Below are 17,384 nucleotides of genomic sequence, written 5' to 3'. Positions count from 1 at the left end.
GCTGTGGCGATGACAAGCCTGTCAGAAGCTTCTCCTAATGTCCTAATTACCCCTCTCACACACACACACTCACACACAAACCGCGTATGCACATGTGCGCACACTCATAGTGAGTAAGCAGATATACTGGCTGACAGGCAAGCAAACATCCAGGCACCCACACAAGACACACAAACACATACAAACACACCCAAAAGAAGGGGAAAAAAACACTCCATGCAAAAGACACCATACCATAGGTGAAACATTACAGTGTCTCTGGAATAGCATGATTATCCCCCAAGACTGTTTTGAGGCTTTGATTTGAAAAAGTTTGAAATGCGTGCATTTTGATCCGGGCAGAGCCGTGCATTGAATCAGAGCTTTGGTTGCTCTCCTGTGGTAACAAACACGCTCCTGCCGCAACTTTCTTTACACCTGAGACTGGGCTGAAAAGAGGCTTCGCAGTGCCTGCTGCCTTTGAGGAGAAAGACAAAAGATGCAGTGTCACTGAAATAGACAATGTGAATAAGATTTCATTAAGCTTTACCAAGGATCTCTTTTTGCTGCCTGGTATGGGTTCAGTGCACACTGCAACTGCTGCACTTAAGTCCATGCTCAGTCAACCGGTCTTGTTAACGTAACACAGTGGATGATCACACCTACTAGGGAAAGGAAATCTTTGTACCTCACAACAAATGCAGCTGCTTGGTGATTTATAGACCTTTGAAGTTATTGCATTTGTCACAATCAGTATGACTTAATAGTGGGTTATTATGCTGCTGTTCCTGACTCGGATTATTATGTTGACACGCTGCCTTATACCTGGTAGAATAGTTGTTATTTCATTATGTCAAATTACCCAGTGACAGAAGTGTCATGGTGATAGCACGTAACCGTTGTTTAGTTATTTCACTTTCATTTTTGCATTTTGATGCCATTTATTTGTGTCACTGGGAGAGCTACAGTGTAGCAGCTTTGTGTCTGTCATGTGTGGCTGTGTGGAACAGCAGCCTGGCATCTAGTCAGAAACATGTTAGTGCTCTCTTTTTTCTTGACACGACTGTGAGAGGCGAACCCTACCTGAGCTGTACAGAGTTGTCATTAAAGCGACGTGCTGCTGTTTGCTGCTTTTTTTGTCAGCTGCGAAGACGTTTTGTTGTGTTTCTGAGTGACAAGAACCAGTCTCTTACACCACAGAGATTACACACCTTCTATTGTCAGTTTTCAAAGACATCAATGATGCTGAATTTTTTTATTTTAGCCCTTTATTCCAAAGAACTTAAGTGCATCCATTGTTATGTGTAATTGTAGATGCCCATAGTGCAACTTTACCATCAATTTGTAAGAGAAAACAAGGCACCAAATCCAAGGAATCCCAAGGATTATCGCATTAATCTCCATAAGTAGAAGCTGTTTTCGGTTACATGTGTCCTCCTGGGTTCCACAAAAGCACAACATTGACATTCAGGTCATAGATCAGCCATTTACATAGAATATCCCATCAATAGCGAACAATTAACCACGTCTGTGGGGATATATACAAAATCTCCTCTTACTGCAGTTTATCGAGTGGGAACATGCCTGGCATCTCCTGTAAGCTTACCTGATTAATATGTTTCAGCCGGCTCTGGGGAGGATTTAATCTGAATATTCCCAGTAGTAAACAGGTGAGTGTTTTCTGATATCTCACTGACAGGTTGGCCTGGATTAAGCTGTATCTTAGAGCTGCGAATAAAAGAAGCAGGTCAACTGTATAAATAAAATGTAACTAATTTCTGCTATTATTAAATAATGTAATTATTACAGTAATAATGAGAGGAGACATAAGTGGCTCTATAAATGGCTGGGTCTATTACAATCAAAGCAACTAAGCATGGTAGTCATATGCAAAAGTAAACTATCTTTATATAGAGATTATTTGAATTATTTAATGTGGATTACAAACGAGCATGCCTGACATCAAAGGCCTTCTTCAAGGTGCCGGACAGTGTTCTTTGTGCGGAGAGTTTAAACCCTTTGATTGCTTGCTTCTCTGAAAATGATGAACACAAAAGTCGATCTGTTTTTGTTGGGTCCACTCTGCAGGAGCTGGCTTCTCCATCAGATTTCCTTGAAGAGAAAACTCTGAAGCCCTCCTCTGATCCTTTTAATTAAATGAAAACTCAGTGGGCTACACACAGCCAGGCAGCCACCCTGCACACACACACATGCTCACACATACCCATGCATGCTCAGACACACACACACACAGAGGTAGCCAATGTGGATCTCAATGGGGAGCTACAGCATCCAACTTTGCTATGTCCTCTTATGCAGTGCGATCACACACTTGGTTGACATGCAACAAGCTGCAGATCATGAGCATAAATAAGCAAGGGAATGTTTTACCTGAAAGGAAGAACATTAATTCAAAGACATCACACTAGTACTGAGAAGAAATGTTGCCTCATTAGTGTTACCCCACTGCTTTTACTGAGCAGTAGCGAGAGAGAGAGAGAGAGAGAGAGAGAGCAAGAGAGAGAGAGGCTGTGTGCCATTCTTACTACACAGACATCAGTCTCCTGAGATCTCAGTTTGCCTCAGTGAGTAAAAAATACCCTGGATTATTATGGATTCATTGGGGTGACAATGGGCTGAACGCAGATGGGTATGTCTGAATACCAGAACAGTTAGTGCCTCACTTCTTATAGAGTACATAATGCAGTACAAGAATCTGCCATTTCAAATGTTCACAATGAGCACATTTCTGCCAGGAAATGCAGCATTACTGTGGGTGGAAAGTGGAAATGTTCCACTTTTATCTTACTGAGCATAATACCGCTCATTCTGTGGAACATGAGGATGAGATTTGGATGAAAAGGAGCGGAGGTGAGGAGACAAGGACAGACATTATTTGGAGGACGGTTGGCCTGCCTGGTCTCATCCTACGTGATTGACAGATTGGTGCAATGGCCGCACTCGCACGAATGGCATCACACGCATTTCCCCAGAAATCTGTCTATCAGTGCTGTCTAAGCAGAGCGACAGCCATGACATCTAATCACAGGCGAGCTGGCACCTCATAACTCCTACCTAATGTGCTGCAGGTACAGAGGAGAGAAGGGGAGCACAGCAGACGCCACCACAAAGCTATTTATAGCGCTTTCTGAGGCCACCAGCAGGAAGTGGATCATACTGAAGGGTTAGGGAAGGTGTCAGTACACTATATCACAACTCTCTCTGTTAGCATATAGGCCTTCGCTGTCAAGAATACACACCAATACACGCCCCAGTATCACAGCACTGCGTTTCTCCGCGTTGCACTGTGTTTTTCCTAACAAAATAATATAAAATGAGAGCAGATATGGTACATATACACATACAAGATGATAATGAGTAATTTACATAATGTTGCTACAACATTATAATTACCTGGCAATTAAAGCAGCTCAAAAGCCTCATTATGGGGTGTCCTGGGGGCTGGTTGGACTGGGACACATACGGTGTGCTCACTCAAGCTCAAGTTTTAATCTGGCTATCAACCTGTATAGCATGTGGGCGCCTCTCGTTCAAATCACTGTCACTTGAAGCAGAAGTGCCTCACAAATAATAATGAAAACTGAGTAATCTCATAATACAAGATAATATTTTGATTTCTGAGTTTTAACGCAAGTGACTTAAGACGGGATATGCTGTGATAGCAGACTCCTGGACAATGTTCAAAATTTGTTTTCCGTCATGTGTGATTTGTCGCCCGTTCTTTTTGTCCTGTGGGAATTGCTGACACATTGGAAATGCACAAAGGAGCATAACAAGGACATGTGTCATACCTCACATACTTATTACGCTGGCAATGACAACTGAGACAACCAGTCACTTCACCATACAGTACACCAGGCGCTGAAGCTCACATTGCACACAGCCAGAGAACAGTAAAGAACCCTAAGTCTGTGCTAACATAATAAAAGATGGTGCGCGGGAATAAAAATGTAGATGTGGATGTGCAGCGTAGGCCGGGGGGAGGTGTGTGTGTGTGTGTGTGTGTGTGTGTGTGTGTGTGTGTGTGTGTGTGTGTGTGTAGGGGAGGGGTGGGTGTTTATGAATTGCAGACAATGAATGATGGAAACCCTCCCAAGGGTACAGGCCCCGAGCGCCGCTGCGGGGACTTGGGAACATGCCAGTCTCCCATGCCCTGTGAGATGCCAGTCTGGGTGGGCACCGTTCCGAATGGGTGCTCTCTTCTCCAGTATACACCGAGGGTCCCAGGGGAGCGTCTCCAGGCAGTGGCTGCTCCGGCACAGGGCTGGCTGGAATCTCAATCAGAGAGATGGAGGGAAAACAAAGTCCAAATATCCCCCCCATGCTCCTCCATATTAATATGACACCAAGAAGAAATAGGCGGAGAGAGAAAAGTCGGAAAAATGCTCCTTTTATGTCGAGTCTTTTGGAAGAATAAAATGGTTGGATTGTAAAAAATGTGTCTTTATGATAGCTTTTGTGTTTTCCTTTCAGCTGATACATACCGTATGAGGGAATTATATTAATTAGTGGAAAATAACACAAATAGCATCGATTGGAACCCTAGGGAGGTTGAATTGAAAGAATTTCAACATCCCTTTTAGAAATTATAAATAACTGTGTGATACCAGTGGAATATGGCTCTCTGCTTGCTTTCTTCCTGCTTACAACCTGTCTGTTTTCTTCTTCTCTCCTCTCGCCCTCGCCTGCGCTGCAACAGGAGCTGCTGAAACCATGACAGGTACACTTTCTTTTGCTATCTGCTGTTCATTTGGCACTGTTTGTTTTTGTCTGTTTCTGCTGATTGACTGTCCATCCCTGTCAGTTTGTCTCTGCATTTTTCACATGAATGTTCATGGTTGCTGTTTTCTTCTTGCCGCTGCATGTTGTGCTGCCTGAAATGTTATTGTGAGCTCTCGCAAGTAATTCTCAATTTTTTAACTGGTATTACTCTTCACGAACTCTGCGCAAAAAAAAGAAGAAAAACACCTGACAATTATATTATGTACGGGTCATATCGTGTCAGAAAATGACACAAACCTCATAATTTTTCGACAGAAGAAAAGAAGAGAGCATTTTTTTACTGGTGGAACAGCCTTTTTTTTGCAGTCATGTTGGAGCATCATTAAACAAATGGGGACCCGAAACTTCTAAGAGCGCTCGTCCTTGGTGAAAAGACGGTCAAATTAGTGGGCAAGAATTTTTTGAAACCTCCCAATGCAAAGGGTCCATGGAAAATGGCACAGCACTAATTACGCCCTAAGACAGAGGCCTTTTACTTGTGAACATCCTTAAAACAGCATTTCATCATGAGGATCAGGGTTTAATGACTGAGCAGGAGATAGAGACGTAGCTGTGAAAAGGGAGCATCAAGAGAAGCAGAGAGGGAAACTTTCATTGTTAATGACTGTCTATCGTCCTGGTTGTTCCTTGAAAGGACAAGGCTGTTCCAGACAGCGGTGACTCAGGGGAGAGGAATTGGGGGCTGGCTGTCCTGCTTTTTCGCTGCCCCTTTCATGTCTTTTGATGTGAAAACAAGAGGGGAAAGTTCAAAGAGAGAGGGAACTTGATTCAAAAGGTGCCCGTTTCCTAACTCCTGATGGAGGAGCTGGTTTGATAATATTTCCTGATTTCGTCAACTTTTGTTGAAATTGGCTGGGCTTGGTGCTGTTTTGCATTTTGAGTACGGTTGATGAGCCTTCATGCCAGACACTTGGTGCCAGATTGTACATCCCCTCAGAGAGTGCACAGACTTTTGAAGGTCTGTATTTCCCTCTGACTGTTTCATTCAGTATGTTGTGATGCAGGAACAGGAGGGCAGCCATGTGTAGAGATACAGGCACTTTACTCTCCCAGACAGCTGCTGGAATGAGTGTGAATTTATCAGCCAGTCATCTGTGCCATGCCTCTGCCCACTCCCCCCCCCACTCCCCCGCCCCACTCCCCCATCCCCACCCACCACCCAGAATTAATGACTGCCTCTCCTCATTTGCACCCAATCATGACCAGGATGCCGAGGCAATTGAAAATGTTTACTCCAATTGCGAAAACCCTCCATGTTCCACAAAGTGGCCTGTTTTCACTTTGATGGGATTGCTAATCACAGCGACGTTATTTATGTGTGTTTTGAATTGGAGATGAGCCTAGGCTGGGATATTGGAGGGGGACCAACCTTGCTTAGGGCTGCTAAACCTTATGGAGAATTTATCTATTGCATTCCCTTTCTCTCAGTCCAACAGATTGGGAGCAGAATAACCTTGCTTTGAGGCTGCTCTATGTTGCTGTTTTGACTGCCAAATATATTACTTTTACAGTGCAGAAATAAAACAGACATCAAAACACTTCACAGCGCTTTTGCCTCATCTTCTGTCATACTAGTATAAGTGTAGCAGAGCTGGTCGGGCTGCAACACACTCACTTTCATTACACACACATAACATTTCAGCACACCGCATGATCATCATTTTGATTGGATGCTCATGATTCAGCTATACCTCACTTTATTTATGCTTTTCTCCGGAATTTAATCTCTCACAGAATGTTCATGCACATTCACCTGCATGTGGATAAAAACTGTATTAAAAACCTTTCTCGTATTAAACATTAATGGCTCGCAGTGTGTACTTTTTGCACATAATCTGTGTCTATTTTCACTTGTTACCCTCCGTGTGTCACGAACATGAACTGTGTGGCTGCAGTGTGAAATGAGATGGGTAGTTCATTGCATCAGACAGGTTCTGAGGAGCTTTCCTACACAGGAGGTTAATTTCTTATTGCTTGCCGCATTCACAGAGTTCATTTTGAATCATGTTAGTTTGGCTGTCTATTCCCATTATCACTATCTGAAAATGCAGGTGTTTTTTTCCCCACTTTGTAAATGTCAGAATGCAATAGAGGTGTCTGACAACTCGGGCATGCAAATGTGCTTTTGATGTTTCCTTGGGGCTGTGGCTGAGAGTCTTGTTCCTCTGCTGGTGCGAATCTGAGGCATTTAAAAGCATCCTCCTTTCTCCTTACGCTTTTTTGACTCCTGCCAGATAAATATAGCACAAGGTGACTTTTGATTCTCTTCCTCCTTCACTTGGAAGACGGGAAACAAAGCCAGCCTCCTTTGTGAAAACCAGAGGGTTTAGGCGTAAGGTGTGTACGGTGTAAGTTACGACGATCGAGGTCCGGGTGCTGTCTGTGGCAACAATGCCAAATCACAGAGTGTGACTCAGTGGCTTACAGCACTTTTTATTCGTAGAGATACAGAACAGAACCGCTGAGCACACTGAGCACACATTGGTCACATGGAACCTCAGATGGAGGGCTCTGATAAAGCTTAACCAGAAACAGCATCCAGCTCCGACTCATCTCTCTCTCTCTCCTCTCTCTCTCTCCTCTCTCTTTCTCTCTGTTTAACTCTAGCTCTCCTCCTCCCACCCCCTCCTCCTCCCCCCCAGCCCCTCCCATATCTACTACCTACCACTTTCTCTTATACTCTTTTTCTTTGTCTCTTTTTCTTCCTACCCTCTTCTTCTCTCTCCCTTCCTTCGTGGGCAGTGGAGCTTGCAGCCCATCTGGCACTGACTCACAGGGCCCACTCTGAGCTGGGGGAGATCAATAGTGACAAACATTGCACATGCCTCTTATATTAAAAGGATTAGACATGGCTGCAAACGGACAATCTAGTTTATATCTATAGGGCCTATTTGCAAATCTTTGCACTGTGTACGCGCTGACACACAGCCCCCCTGTTGTATGAAATGTAAATATTTGATGGGCTATAAATACCCAGATAGAAATGCATGCATCTCATTTGAATTGTATTCTCTCTGCTCTGTTTGTCTGTGCTGCGAAGTCGAGGGTCAGAACCTGGCGGCCGATAACGTGTCAGTGATCGAGGGAGAAACGGCCACCATCAGCTGCAGAGTGAAGAACAACGACGACTCCGTCATCCAGCTGCTCAACCCCAACAGACAGACCATCTACTTCAAAGACGTTAGACGTAAGTGCCGCTATACCTCGGTCACACCGTCCATACCTTTCTTTCTCCGTGTATTACAACCACCGTCTTGTCCCCCATGTCATGTTTCAGGACCTCCTGTGCTAAAGAAATCTCCCTGGTTTTGACATTACTGTAAAGGATCAGATACTGTATAATAAGGGATCAATTATAGCCTTCAGTGATGGCTTTGGGTTAGAGTGTGTGTGTAAACGGCATGCTGTCTGTCCTTGACATTCTGGCCTTTTTACATAAGTCATTAAGCTCAGATTGGTTCAAGATTAATATGCGATAATACACAGTGCGGCCATAATGGGAATACTTTTGTGTCCTTGTCACTATTCGATTTTACGATAATCTCTTAGATTAGGATATTGAACATTATGATTATGCATGAGCATATGGGCTACTTCTACTTTGAACTGAAGTTTGTCTGCTTTTTACTTGTTTGTATCTGGGATCTGAGCCAGGATTCAAGGTGAGGAAGAAACACCCTTCGTTTCAGTCTATATTGCATCCCAGCTGTTATTTCACAAGTCTAGGTAGCAGGACGCGTGCTCCATTTTCTGGCTCGCAAACAGCATCAGGGGAGTTTCAGTACACATCTTTGTCATATTTGTACAAAATACCCAGAGCTGCCTGAAAACATGGCATAGAAGAATGGATGAACATATAGGCAATGTTATGTTATATATCTTAGAAGTATTTCCTCTGACTCATGTTGTGTTATATACTGTATTGATGAGACGGAGAGTGAGGGTCATTTCAATTTACCTAAGTGAACACAAAGTGAATAGCTAGGTCTTACATCCAGGTTACAATCACTATTGGCTCAGTACTGTTTTTAGTTCAAACCAACCCTTTGCAAGACTGGATACAGTCTTTCCACAAGGTTAAGACAACTTTTTCCTCTTCTTTCTTGATTTAGCCACTCCATGTGGCCTCACAAACATCATTTTGTTATTTCTCCACCTCATTCAATGCGATAACATTATCAAATCTCCTGTTTATCTCTAAATAGACCCGAATTTGTGTTAGATTTATGACAGGCAGCTAAAGACTTATTGGACTGCTGCCGCTGTTAGCGGAGCAGCGCTCAGGTAATGGGGCCTTGTGAACCCCATGGCAGCGCTATTCTAGGCTCTGTTCCTAAAGGACTGCCGGTTCTGCGGGGACCCCCCTCTGCCAGTGGCATTGTTACCTGTCAACAGGGCCTCTCTACACAGTGGCAGGTCTTTGTATACGAGGAGGTAAACAACAGCGACATACACAAGGAACTACAAGAACAGCGGCAGCCATAGAGACATACGCACACATATACTAAAACAGCCTTGCAGTAGCGGTGAAGGTTCTGGCTGGTCAAATAAACAAGTTTCTACCGCAAAAAATAGAAATGAATTATGCTATAAGTAGAGGCTGAGCAGCTCTTGATGGGATGAAACATTTATTCCACTAGATATGTGTTTGATGGCATGCAGTTTGGCAGTGTTGTTGTCTGTAATGGGTAGAATGAGCTTTTATCAGACAGCCAAGGTGGAACTCCATGTATGATGATGTAATATCACACCATTACTTATTCACTGTATCTTTCCTCAGGACTTGTCTGACTTTGTGTTGCAAAGGTTTCGTCTTTGTAACCGCCACGGTCTTATGTAAGCAGCCTGCCAGTTATTAAACTGCCTCGTATAAACTAGATTCAGTGTCTTAGAAATGAAGGGTTTTCCTCCCTAGCAGGCGCTTTGACTCTCAAAGTGCATCAGTGTCATCATTTCCCTTTGAGGAAAGACTTCCAAAGAACTCTCAAATTATAAGACAGTATTGGGGATGAGGTTTCATGTTGACGCTGCCCCAAGACCTTGGGTAATGATCAAGATGCTGACTGTGAGGCCTGACAGGAATAACTCCCTATGCTTTAGATACGGGCTGAATAGAGTTCGTTAGCTCGACAGATGCAGAGAGGACTTGATAAAGAAGGCAGGTCAAAACATCAAAAGGGCTCTCAATCAAATCAACTGAGGGTGTTTATGTAAAATAGTGCTTAGGGATGAGGGCTGACCCAAATGAAGAGCAGAGTGAAAAGTTTGAGAGATGGCTAACCTAGTTTGACGACATTAAAAGAAAATTCAGCCAATCTATACAGGCTTAAGTATACAGATTCTTGGCTACTTTTGATTTAGACTCTCTGGCATCTAACCCTCTCTACCTCCACACTGTGATTTAATTCATTATGTATGTTTGAATGCCTCTCCTTTTTCTGGAATATGTGAGTTTGATGCATCCACCCATGACCAGCAGCAGCCCATTTTAAGACTTCCTAGCTTGTTAGGAGTCCTCATGAGCACTCCTCACACTTTCCTGTCTTTGCGAGTGCTCTGTGGACTGTAAAGCTACTTTATAAATCAACTTGTATGAATCATTTTGAAACTCACTTTTCTTTTACTCAATTAAGGAGAAAGCCCACAAAAGGGCAGTGCTCTCTCTCTCTCTCTCTCTCTCTTTCTCTCTCTCTCTCTCTCTCTCTCACACTTTCTCCTTGTCTCTCCTTTGTCTTCCTCCATTCCCTCTCTCTCATTCTCCCGCTCTCTCTCTCCCTGTTCTCTTCCACACCCACCTCCCTTTTCCCTTTTACCTTTTCCCTTTTTCCTCTCCTCGCTCCTGTGTCTCACGTTTGTGTCTCTATACTCGGTATCCTCACTGTCTCTGTCTCGCATGTATCCCCACAGCTCTGAAGGACAGCCGGTTCCAGCTGGTGAATTTCTCTGACAACGAACTGCGGGTGTCTCTGTCCAACGTGTCACTCTCCGATGAGGGACGCTATGTGTGCCAGCTCTACACAGATCCTCCTCAGGAAGCCTACGCAGACATCACTGTCCTGGGTATGTGTGAGCATGGATGTGTGAGCATGCACACACACACACACACTCACACTTTTATTGTGTTTCCCTCCATTATAGATAGTGAATATGAAATAATAGTAATCTTTGATCCTGTTATCTTTAGCAACTGAAACAAAATGTCAGCCAATTAGGCTCTCGCAGTGCTCAACAGCATAACGAAAAGGAGCAGATGCTGAGACTGATGGCTCAGACCGTGTTGGTTTTGGCAGCTGTGTTGACTCTGTGAATCCTGGTGAATGTTGACTTGGCTGCTCCAAACGATTCCCTATTGAGAGTCAGCTGTGCCACACTTTGATGCTTTGGAGTGAAATTACTCTAGTTAAGCTTTATTATACATGCAGACATCCTGGGGGATTGAAAGGAATTAAGAACACTTTAAAGTAATTACTCTAGTTGTACAATTGAAACCTAGCTGCAGAATTTCTGAACGAAGGGTTGCATTGAAGAGTCCTTGAAATAAACACCCCACTGACTTTTTTTTTTTTTTTTTTTTTTGTCAAGTGTCTGAAGTTCAGCAAGTTGCATGCAGTGACTAATTCAAGGGGCAGGGGACAACTGTGCCTAATCCTATTTTGCATAGATATAATGGCCATGTAACTGTAGGTTTCTGAACACCAGTTGGGGTCCTGACATAAGTTTAGCATAGCAGAATATTTGGTGTGTGTTTCTTTGTACACTACCAGTCAAAAGTTTGACACACCACATTTTTCTTTATTTTTACTATTTTCCACATTTTAGAATAATAGTTAAAAACATCAAAACTATGACATAACACAAATGGAATTATGCAGTGATGAAAAAAGTGTTAAACAAATCAAACAATCTTTTATTTTAGATTCTTTAAAGTAGCCGCCCTGTGCCTTGAGAGAAAGGCAAAGGCTTTGGAAAGAAATTCATACATAGGCATCAACTTCACTATTTATATTTGTCTAAGAAACAAATTTCAAGCATTTAAGCATAAGCCTTTAGATCAAACTGGCTTTAAGAGAATTAAATCATAGTATATTGAATCAGGTGTGTCAAAACTTTTGACTGGTAGTGTATACATGCATGTCTTCCTGACTGTTGCTGTTGCTGTGGCTCAGTCCCGCCAGGCAGCCCAATCATCGAGAGCCGTGAGGATGTGGTCAGCGATGGGAACGAGACCGAGCTCACCTGCACAGCCATGGGCAGCAAGCCAGCTGCCTCCATCAGATGGATGAAAGGAGAGGAAGAACTGACAGGTCAGTAGAATAACAGCCTTCCCCAGTTTGCTTCACACGCTCCAGGCCTGTCCACTTCCCTCGAAGTCCAGGTCTCTAGAGGGGCTTCTTCTGTGAGCAAAAATGTAGTTCTCTCCCTAAAACATTAATGTGTGTTGTACTTATTATGTTGATTGACATGTATAGGAGACACCATGGACGGTAATCATGTCCAGCATATACAGCGGAAAGATAGCTGTTTCCTTTCCGTAAAATCCCCTGTCCATAAGGCCGGGCTGCTTGCTCAGCCTGTTAATGATCACACCATGCATTCACGACTGCATGGAGTGGAATACAATTTAAAAAAAAAAAAAGACTTGGTAAAATATTTGTCTTAAAAGCGCGGCCGTACATTAATTTTCATTTCACAGATGCCTGTTTGACTTTAAGTTGCTTAAATATTTACTGTGAATATTTAGTTTTATTTTACCTCTACTGGGGATGGAATTATATGGTTTTAAGACTAGAATTACTCTCAACCCTGAATCTAATTTATTTACCTTTGGCCATCTATACAAGGTAAACATGGTTATGAACTCATATTTGCACATCTCATCTCCATTTCAGCGCCTTAGGCCTGCTGTGAGGTGCTGGAGACGGGTATATAATCTGGGGTGGTGAAAAATCCTTATTACCTCTCAGTTATGATTAGGGGTCATCAATTATTCATTATCTACTTATTGTACAGCAAGAAGGATATTCATTTTGGTCATATCATATTTACACAGTGTGGATATCTCTGGGCTTGTTGTCAAATTATATATGTATTAGAATGGAGAGGATTCATTTGGCTTGTTGAGAGATGAAATATTTAGACAAGAGCGAATCTGAAGCTAAATGCCATCTGTGCCTCCAGTGTTCCCTACAGGAGTCGAAGTCAATTTCTGTTTATGAGATGTTGAGTCTTGTGTAGGGGAGGGAGAGACAACAGGATGGTTAGATCAGCGAAATGCCACTGACATGCTGAGCAGGGCTAATCCATAGTGGCAGTGGATACATAAAGAGAGCCAGAGAGTCACGTCCTCCTGTACCCCAGGAAACACAAATCACTTCTCATTACAGATGTGCTAAACAATTTATTAGCTCTCGTGCATATTGAGATTAAAAGGCACACATCCGTTTTATAGAATCACTGTGATCATGTGTTTATCTTCTGTCTGTGCGTGGGCAAGCCAGCTATAGTGGAAGCAAAGAAGTCTGTGGGCTAATATAAACACACACTTTCAAATTGTCCCAATTGGTTGTGCAACCATTTATCATGCTGGCAGGCATGGGACTGATGGGTTCAGGACTGGGAAAGACTCCCTGCAAGGTGGCTACATTTCTTGTTAGCATAAATGACAACTGTAATATTATTTAAATGTAGTTGAGCCCATCTCTTCTGCTAGGACACTGTAGAATTTATTTTTTTCACCTGTTGGTAAGTTAATATGTTTAGATAAACAGAGGAGAGAAAAAACATTAGAAGGAACTTATTTGGATCCACCAAGAGAATTAAAAAAAAATGTCTCTTGCCTCTCAGGGCTTCTATGATTTCTGCAAGCTACTGCTTTCCCCTAAATGCCCAGATGTTGCCACAATCTGAAACCTTTTCAAGAGCTGAATTTGAAATTGTGGCTTTGAAAGGTTGAGTAGAGTTTGCAAATCTGTACTACATATAACAGTAATTTTCTGTTTTGTTTTTTTTAACAGAAATAGTAATAATAGTAATTAACTGTTTTCAGTTAAATCAAATCTGAATACTGAAAAACTGATTTTCGAAGTTGAGTTTTTAAAAAATCCTATTCAGATGCCAGCATTCAATTTCACTGAGAAATTCAGAACACATAAATCACAGTCTATCTGGTGGCACAAATCTCACCCCATTCAAATGTACTGTTGAGTGAGTTTAGCATGGTGAGTGTAAAAGAGATTAAATGTATTAAACTTTGATGGCAGAAATGTTATCTCATTGTAGCCTGCTATCCTAATAGTAATATCAATACTATAGTAATTTAGAAGCACTGTTATATCAGCTTGATCAGGAGCTGCTATGCAGTATGCTAGCAGGCAGTCTTCTGACTTAGACTGGAGAGAGAGTCACCCTGAGAAGAGGCTACGCTTGATTGCGCCCGGATTGATCAGTGGTTGATGCTCACAAGAGCGTTTGATTTGACATCTCTGCTGCAACACTCAAGGCTCCTCTGCATTCAGATTTGCGTCCTTCCACGACCTGATCCGCAGTTGTTTTCCTCATTTAGGTTTTGATGAAACTGATAATTGACAAGCATTCATTGGCCTGTACAATAAATGTGGGTCTGTGTGACTCAGATTTTTATAACATAATTCAGAACTAACTTTCCCACCGCCATATTTTCAGATCTAAATTATTTTATAAAATTAATCATTACCAATAGCTAAGCAGCGACTGATAAGAGAAATCTAATTAAAATGTATAATTTTTTTTTTTATTGAGTGAGGGACAGAAAGGATGGGCAGTGGCATTAATCTGAAGAGCGTTACCATCGGTCACAGCACTCCAGTTTAACTACAGATGTTTGGGATTAACTAATGTATGTATAACAGTAATACTTGCAATGCATTTTTGAGTGAAATAGGATCAAACAACACTGATGCAGACTACAGTTAACACCTTACAGGCTACAAACAGGAATTTACAAATACAATAAACATTTAAGATTAAGGTCAGTTTGTATATTTATTCTACATAATGCCAGTGGTCATTTTTGGTCTTGCTCTTTTGAAACTTTAATAAATGGATTACCTTGGACTGTTTGTCTGTTGATGTCGCAATCATTTATTGTCTGATTGATTCCATAATTATAAGGTAGCATAATTTCTGTTTCTAATTGAGAGCATGCTACTTCTTTTACTTTTTTGATAATGTTCTTGCCACACTTTCTATTACTGTTATTAGTATTACCCACTGTTGCTGTTATTATTGTTACTTACTTATTATCCCTCAAGAATCAATATGCTTTCCAAACAGCCTGTTCTTTCACAGCAGCTGGCACAGCACTCAAATTTAATGCCCTCAAGCGCAGTGACCACTTACCCATCCCAGTGCTTTGAGTTTTATGTAGGCGGGTCTTGGGTGATTGGGTGTGTGTTACATGGGGTTAATAACCATCAAGAGGCCACACATGTGTGTAGTGGTGATCATCGACTGTGGAACAACAGTGTTTTGCCCTGCCTGAGTCCGGCCCGGCTCCCCTGTGACAGGGCTGAAATGGAAGTGCGCTGCAGGTCAGAGAGGGGCTGTAATTATTTCCTCACTTCATTAAGTGCGAGTAAACCATCACACTCAGCACTGCGGCTAATGCGATGCCCCTGTGGCATTGTAATGCTCTCTAAATGAATGCCCCTCTGACAGCCAGGGGCCTAGTGGGCAGCAGATTACTGCAGGGTTAGCCCCAACAACGCTCAACCCTCAAGCTGCAGAGGCATTCATTATCAAGCTTATATATACAATCCAGCCGCTCCTTGCCACTCTCGGCCAAATTGAAGGCCTAAGGCTCGTTTGAATCCTCTTAAATCTGCTTCCAGCATCACATCATTGAATCATAAATGACATGCAAATGAAATTGGAAAAGAAGGTCCACTTTGACAAGTTATGTTCTTTTCTTAACAACTGTGTGAGCGTTGCGGTCACTGCAGATAGTGCCGCTGTGGGATTTGAGATTTGTTTTTGTGTCGTGTAGCGGTTGACTTTTGTTCGTGTTTCTGATTGTTTTCTAGGTGAGACAACAGCGGAGGAGACCTATGACAGGATGTTCACTGTCACCAGCCGGGTAAGATTTGCTGTCACCAAAGAGGATGATGGAGTGCCAGTGGACTGCATCATTGACCACCCAGCTGTAAAGGACCTCCAGGCACAAAGACACTTGGAAGTGCTATGTGAGTGACCTGGAAGTGTCGTTTTTCTTGCCTAGAACTAGACTAAGTAGACTCTCAGTGTATTTCTGATCACTGGCTCCTAGATGTACAGGATGCTTTGCACTACCTAAGATTGTTAGCCATGGATCGTGAAGTCCTGGCACTCTAAACTTACAGATTCACAGCACCATGGCCCTTGGGATACAGTCACCACAAGGGAAAAGTAACTTTTGCTCAGGTGTCGAATGATATTTGGTGTTCCTTAAATGGTGCATTGATTGAAGAGGTAGTACAGGCTGCCTTACACTGTGTTAAACATCAAAGAAAGGTTAAGGTACCCTTTTGTAGTCTGTGTAGAATATTAATTTTTTCAGGTAGACAACTGTTTTGTCTGACCTTTCAAGGAAAAAAGAGACAGGGAAAGCTTGACTGGAACCACTTGACATTTTGGTAATCTTTGGCTAGCATTGATAAGAGGAAAGAAATCATTTTGCTGTAGGTAGACTGACTGGATGTCTACTGAGCACATAGGATAATCATTTTCTTCTCCTGTATGCTTTACTCTTGGCTGTGTTACTTTACACTTCATTTGTAAGCCTATTTTACTCAACACTTCACTTAGAGTGCAGTAATAATTTGATTTTGCTTTGGCTATAGGTATGCAAGAGAAAAGGCTGTATTGTTAAACCTTGTACTATTGGGGTATTGTAAAAACCCATCCCTTTATTTTCAGATAAACCAGAAGTGAAGATCGTGGTGACATATCCCGAAGGTTTAACTAGAGAGGGTGACAATCTAGATTTGACATGTATTGCAGAAGGAAAACCACAGTGAGTATTCACATAGGTGGACATACAGCGTTTTACCCTGAATCATGCTTACATTATAACTTCAAAGCACCCAGATAGCTGAGTATATGTCAGTTTCCGACTTTCTATATCCCTTTTCTGCCAGTCTGAGCACTCCCTTAACCTTTCCATTTCATTGTAGCATTTAAATGTTACCAGTTGTTTGCGTGCTGTTTATAAAATACATCATTAGACAGGGCCTGCCAATGGCCCTCCTCAGATGATCTCAGTTTTGACCTTTATTTCAGATTTCTGCTATGGATAGACAGCGTCTGAATGATGTGTGTGGTATTTGTGCTTTCCAGTCCCCATCAGATCAGCTGGCTGAGAGTCGACGAGGATGTGCCGCCTCACGCTGTGGTCACCGGCTCTGATCTCTACATCGAGAACCTCAATAAGTCTTACAATGGCACCTACCGCTGCGTGGCTTCCAATGCTGTGGGAGAGGCCTACGACGACTACATCCTCCATGTATATGGTAGGTATTATGCATCATCGCAATGGATGTTCAGCTGCCACCATCGCTCTTTTACACCAGGACACGGTCTGTATTGCT

The 17,384-nt window shown here is 42.5% G+C and overlaps 1 protein-coding gene across 3 annotated transcripts in view; it reads left to right on the top strand.

The window, feature by feature from the left end:
- cadm1b (cell adhesion molecule 1b) overlaps positions 1-17,384 on the top strand; it is a 94,473-nt gene that overhangs the window by 60,998 nt on the left and 16,091 nt on the right. For 2 of the 3 annotated variants that reach the window (XM_078284248.1, XM_078284247.1), the window contains exons 1-7: positions 2,243-2,329; positions 7,828-7,969; positions 10,690-10,842; positions 11,949-12,086; positions 15,843-16,001; positions 16,714-16,810; positions 17,134-17,306. In XM_078284248.1, the coding sequence (XP_078140374.1) occupies positions 2,243-2,329; positions 7,828-7,969; positions 10,690-10,842; positions 11,949-12,086; positions 15,843-16,001; positions 16,714-16,810; positions 17,134-17,306 (949 nt within the window). Of the gene's footprint in view, positions 1-2,242; positions 2,330-7,822; positions 7,970-10,689; positions 10,843-11,948; positions 12,087-15,842; positions 16,002-16,713; positions 16,811-17,133; positions 17,307-17,384 lie in introns of those variants that run through there. The other variant, XM_078284246.1, reaches the window with a different exon arrangement.

The sequence above is a fragment of the Centroberyx gerrardi genome, chromosome 6 (assembly GCF_048128805.1).
Source record: "Centroberyx gerrardi isolate f3 chromosome 6, fCenGer3.hap1.cur.20231027, whole genome shotgun sequence".
Taxonomy (NCBI): Eukaryota; Metazoa; Chordata; class Actinopteri; order Beryciformes; family Berycidae; genus Centroberyx; species Centroberyx gerrardi.
The sequence above is the reverse complement of the archived record's forward strand: the minus strand, read 5'-3'. Positions and strand labels throughout refer to the sequence as shown.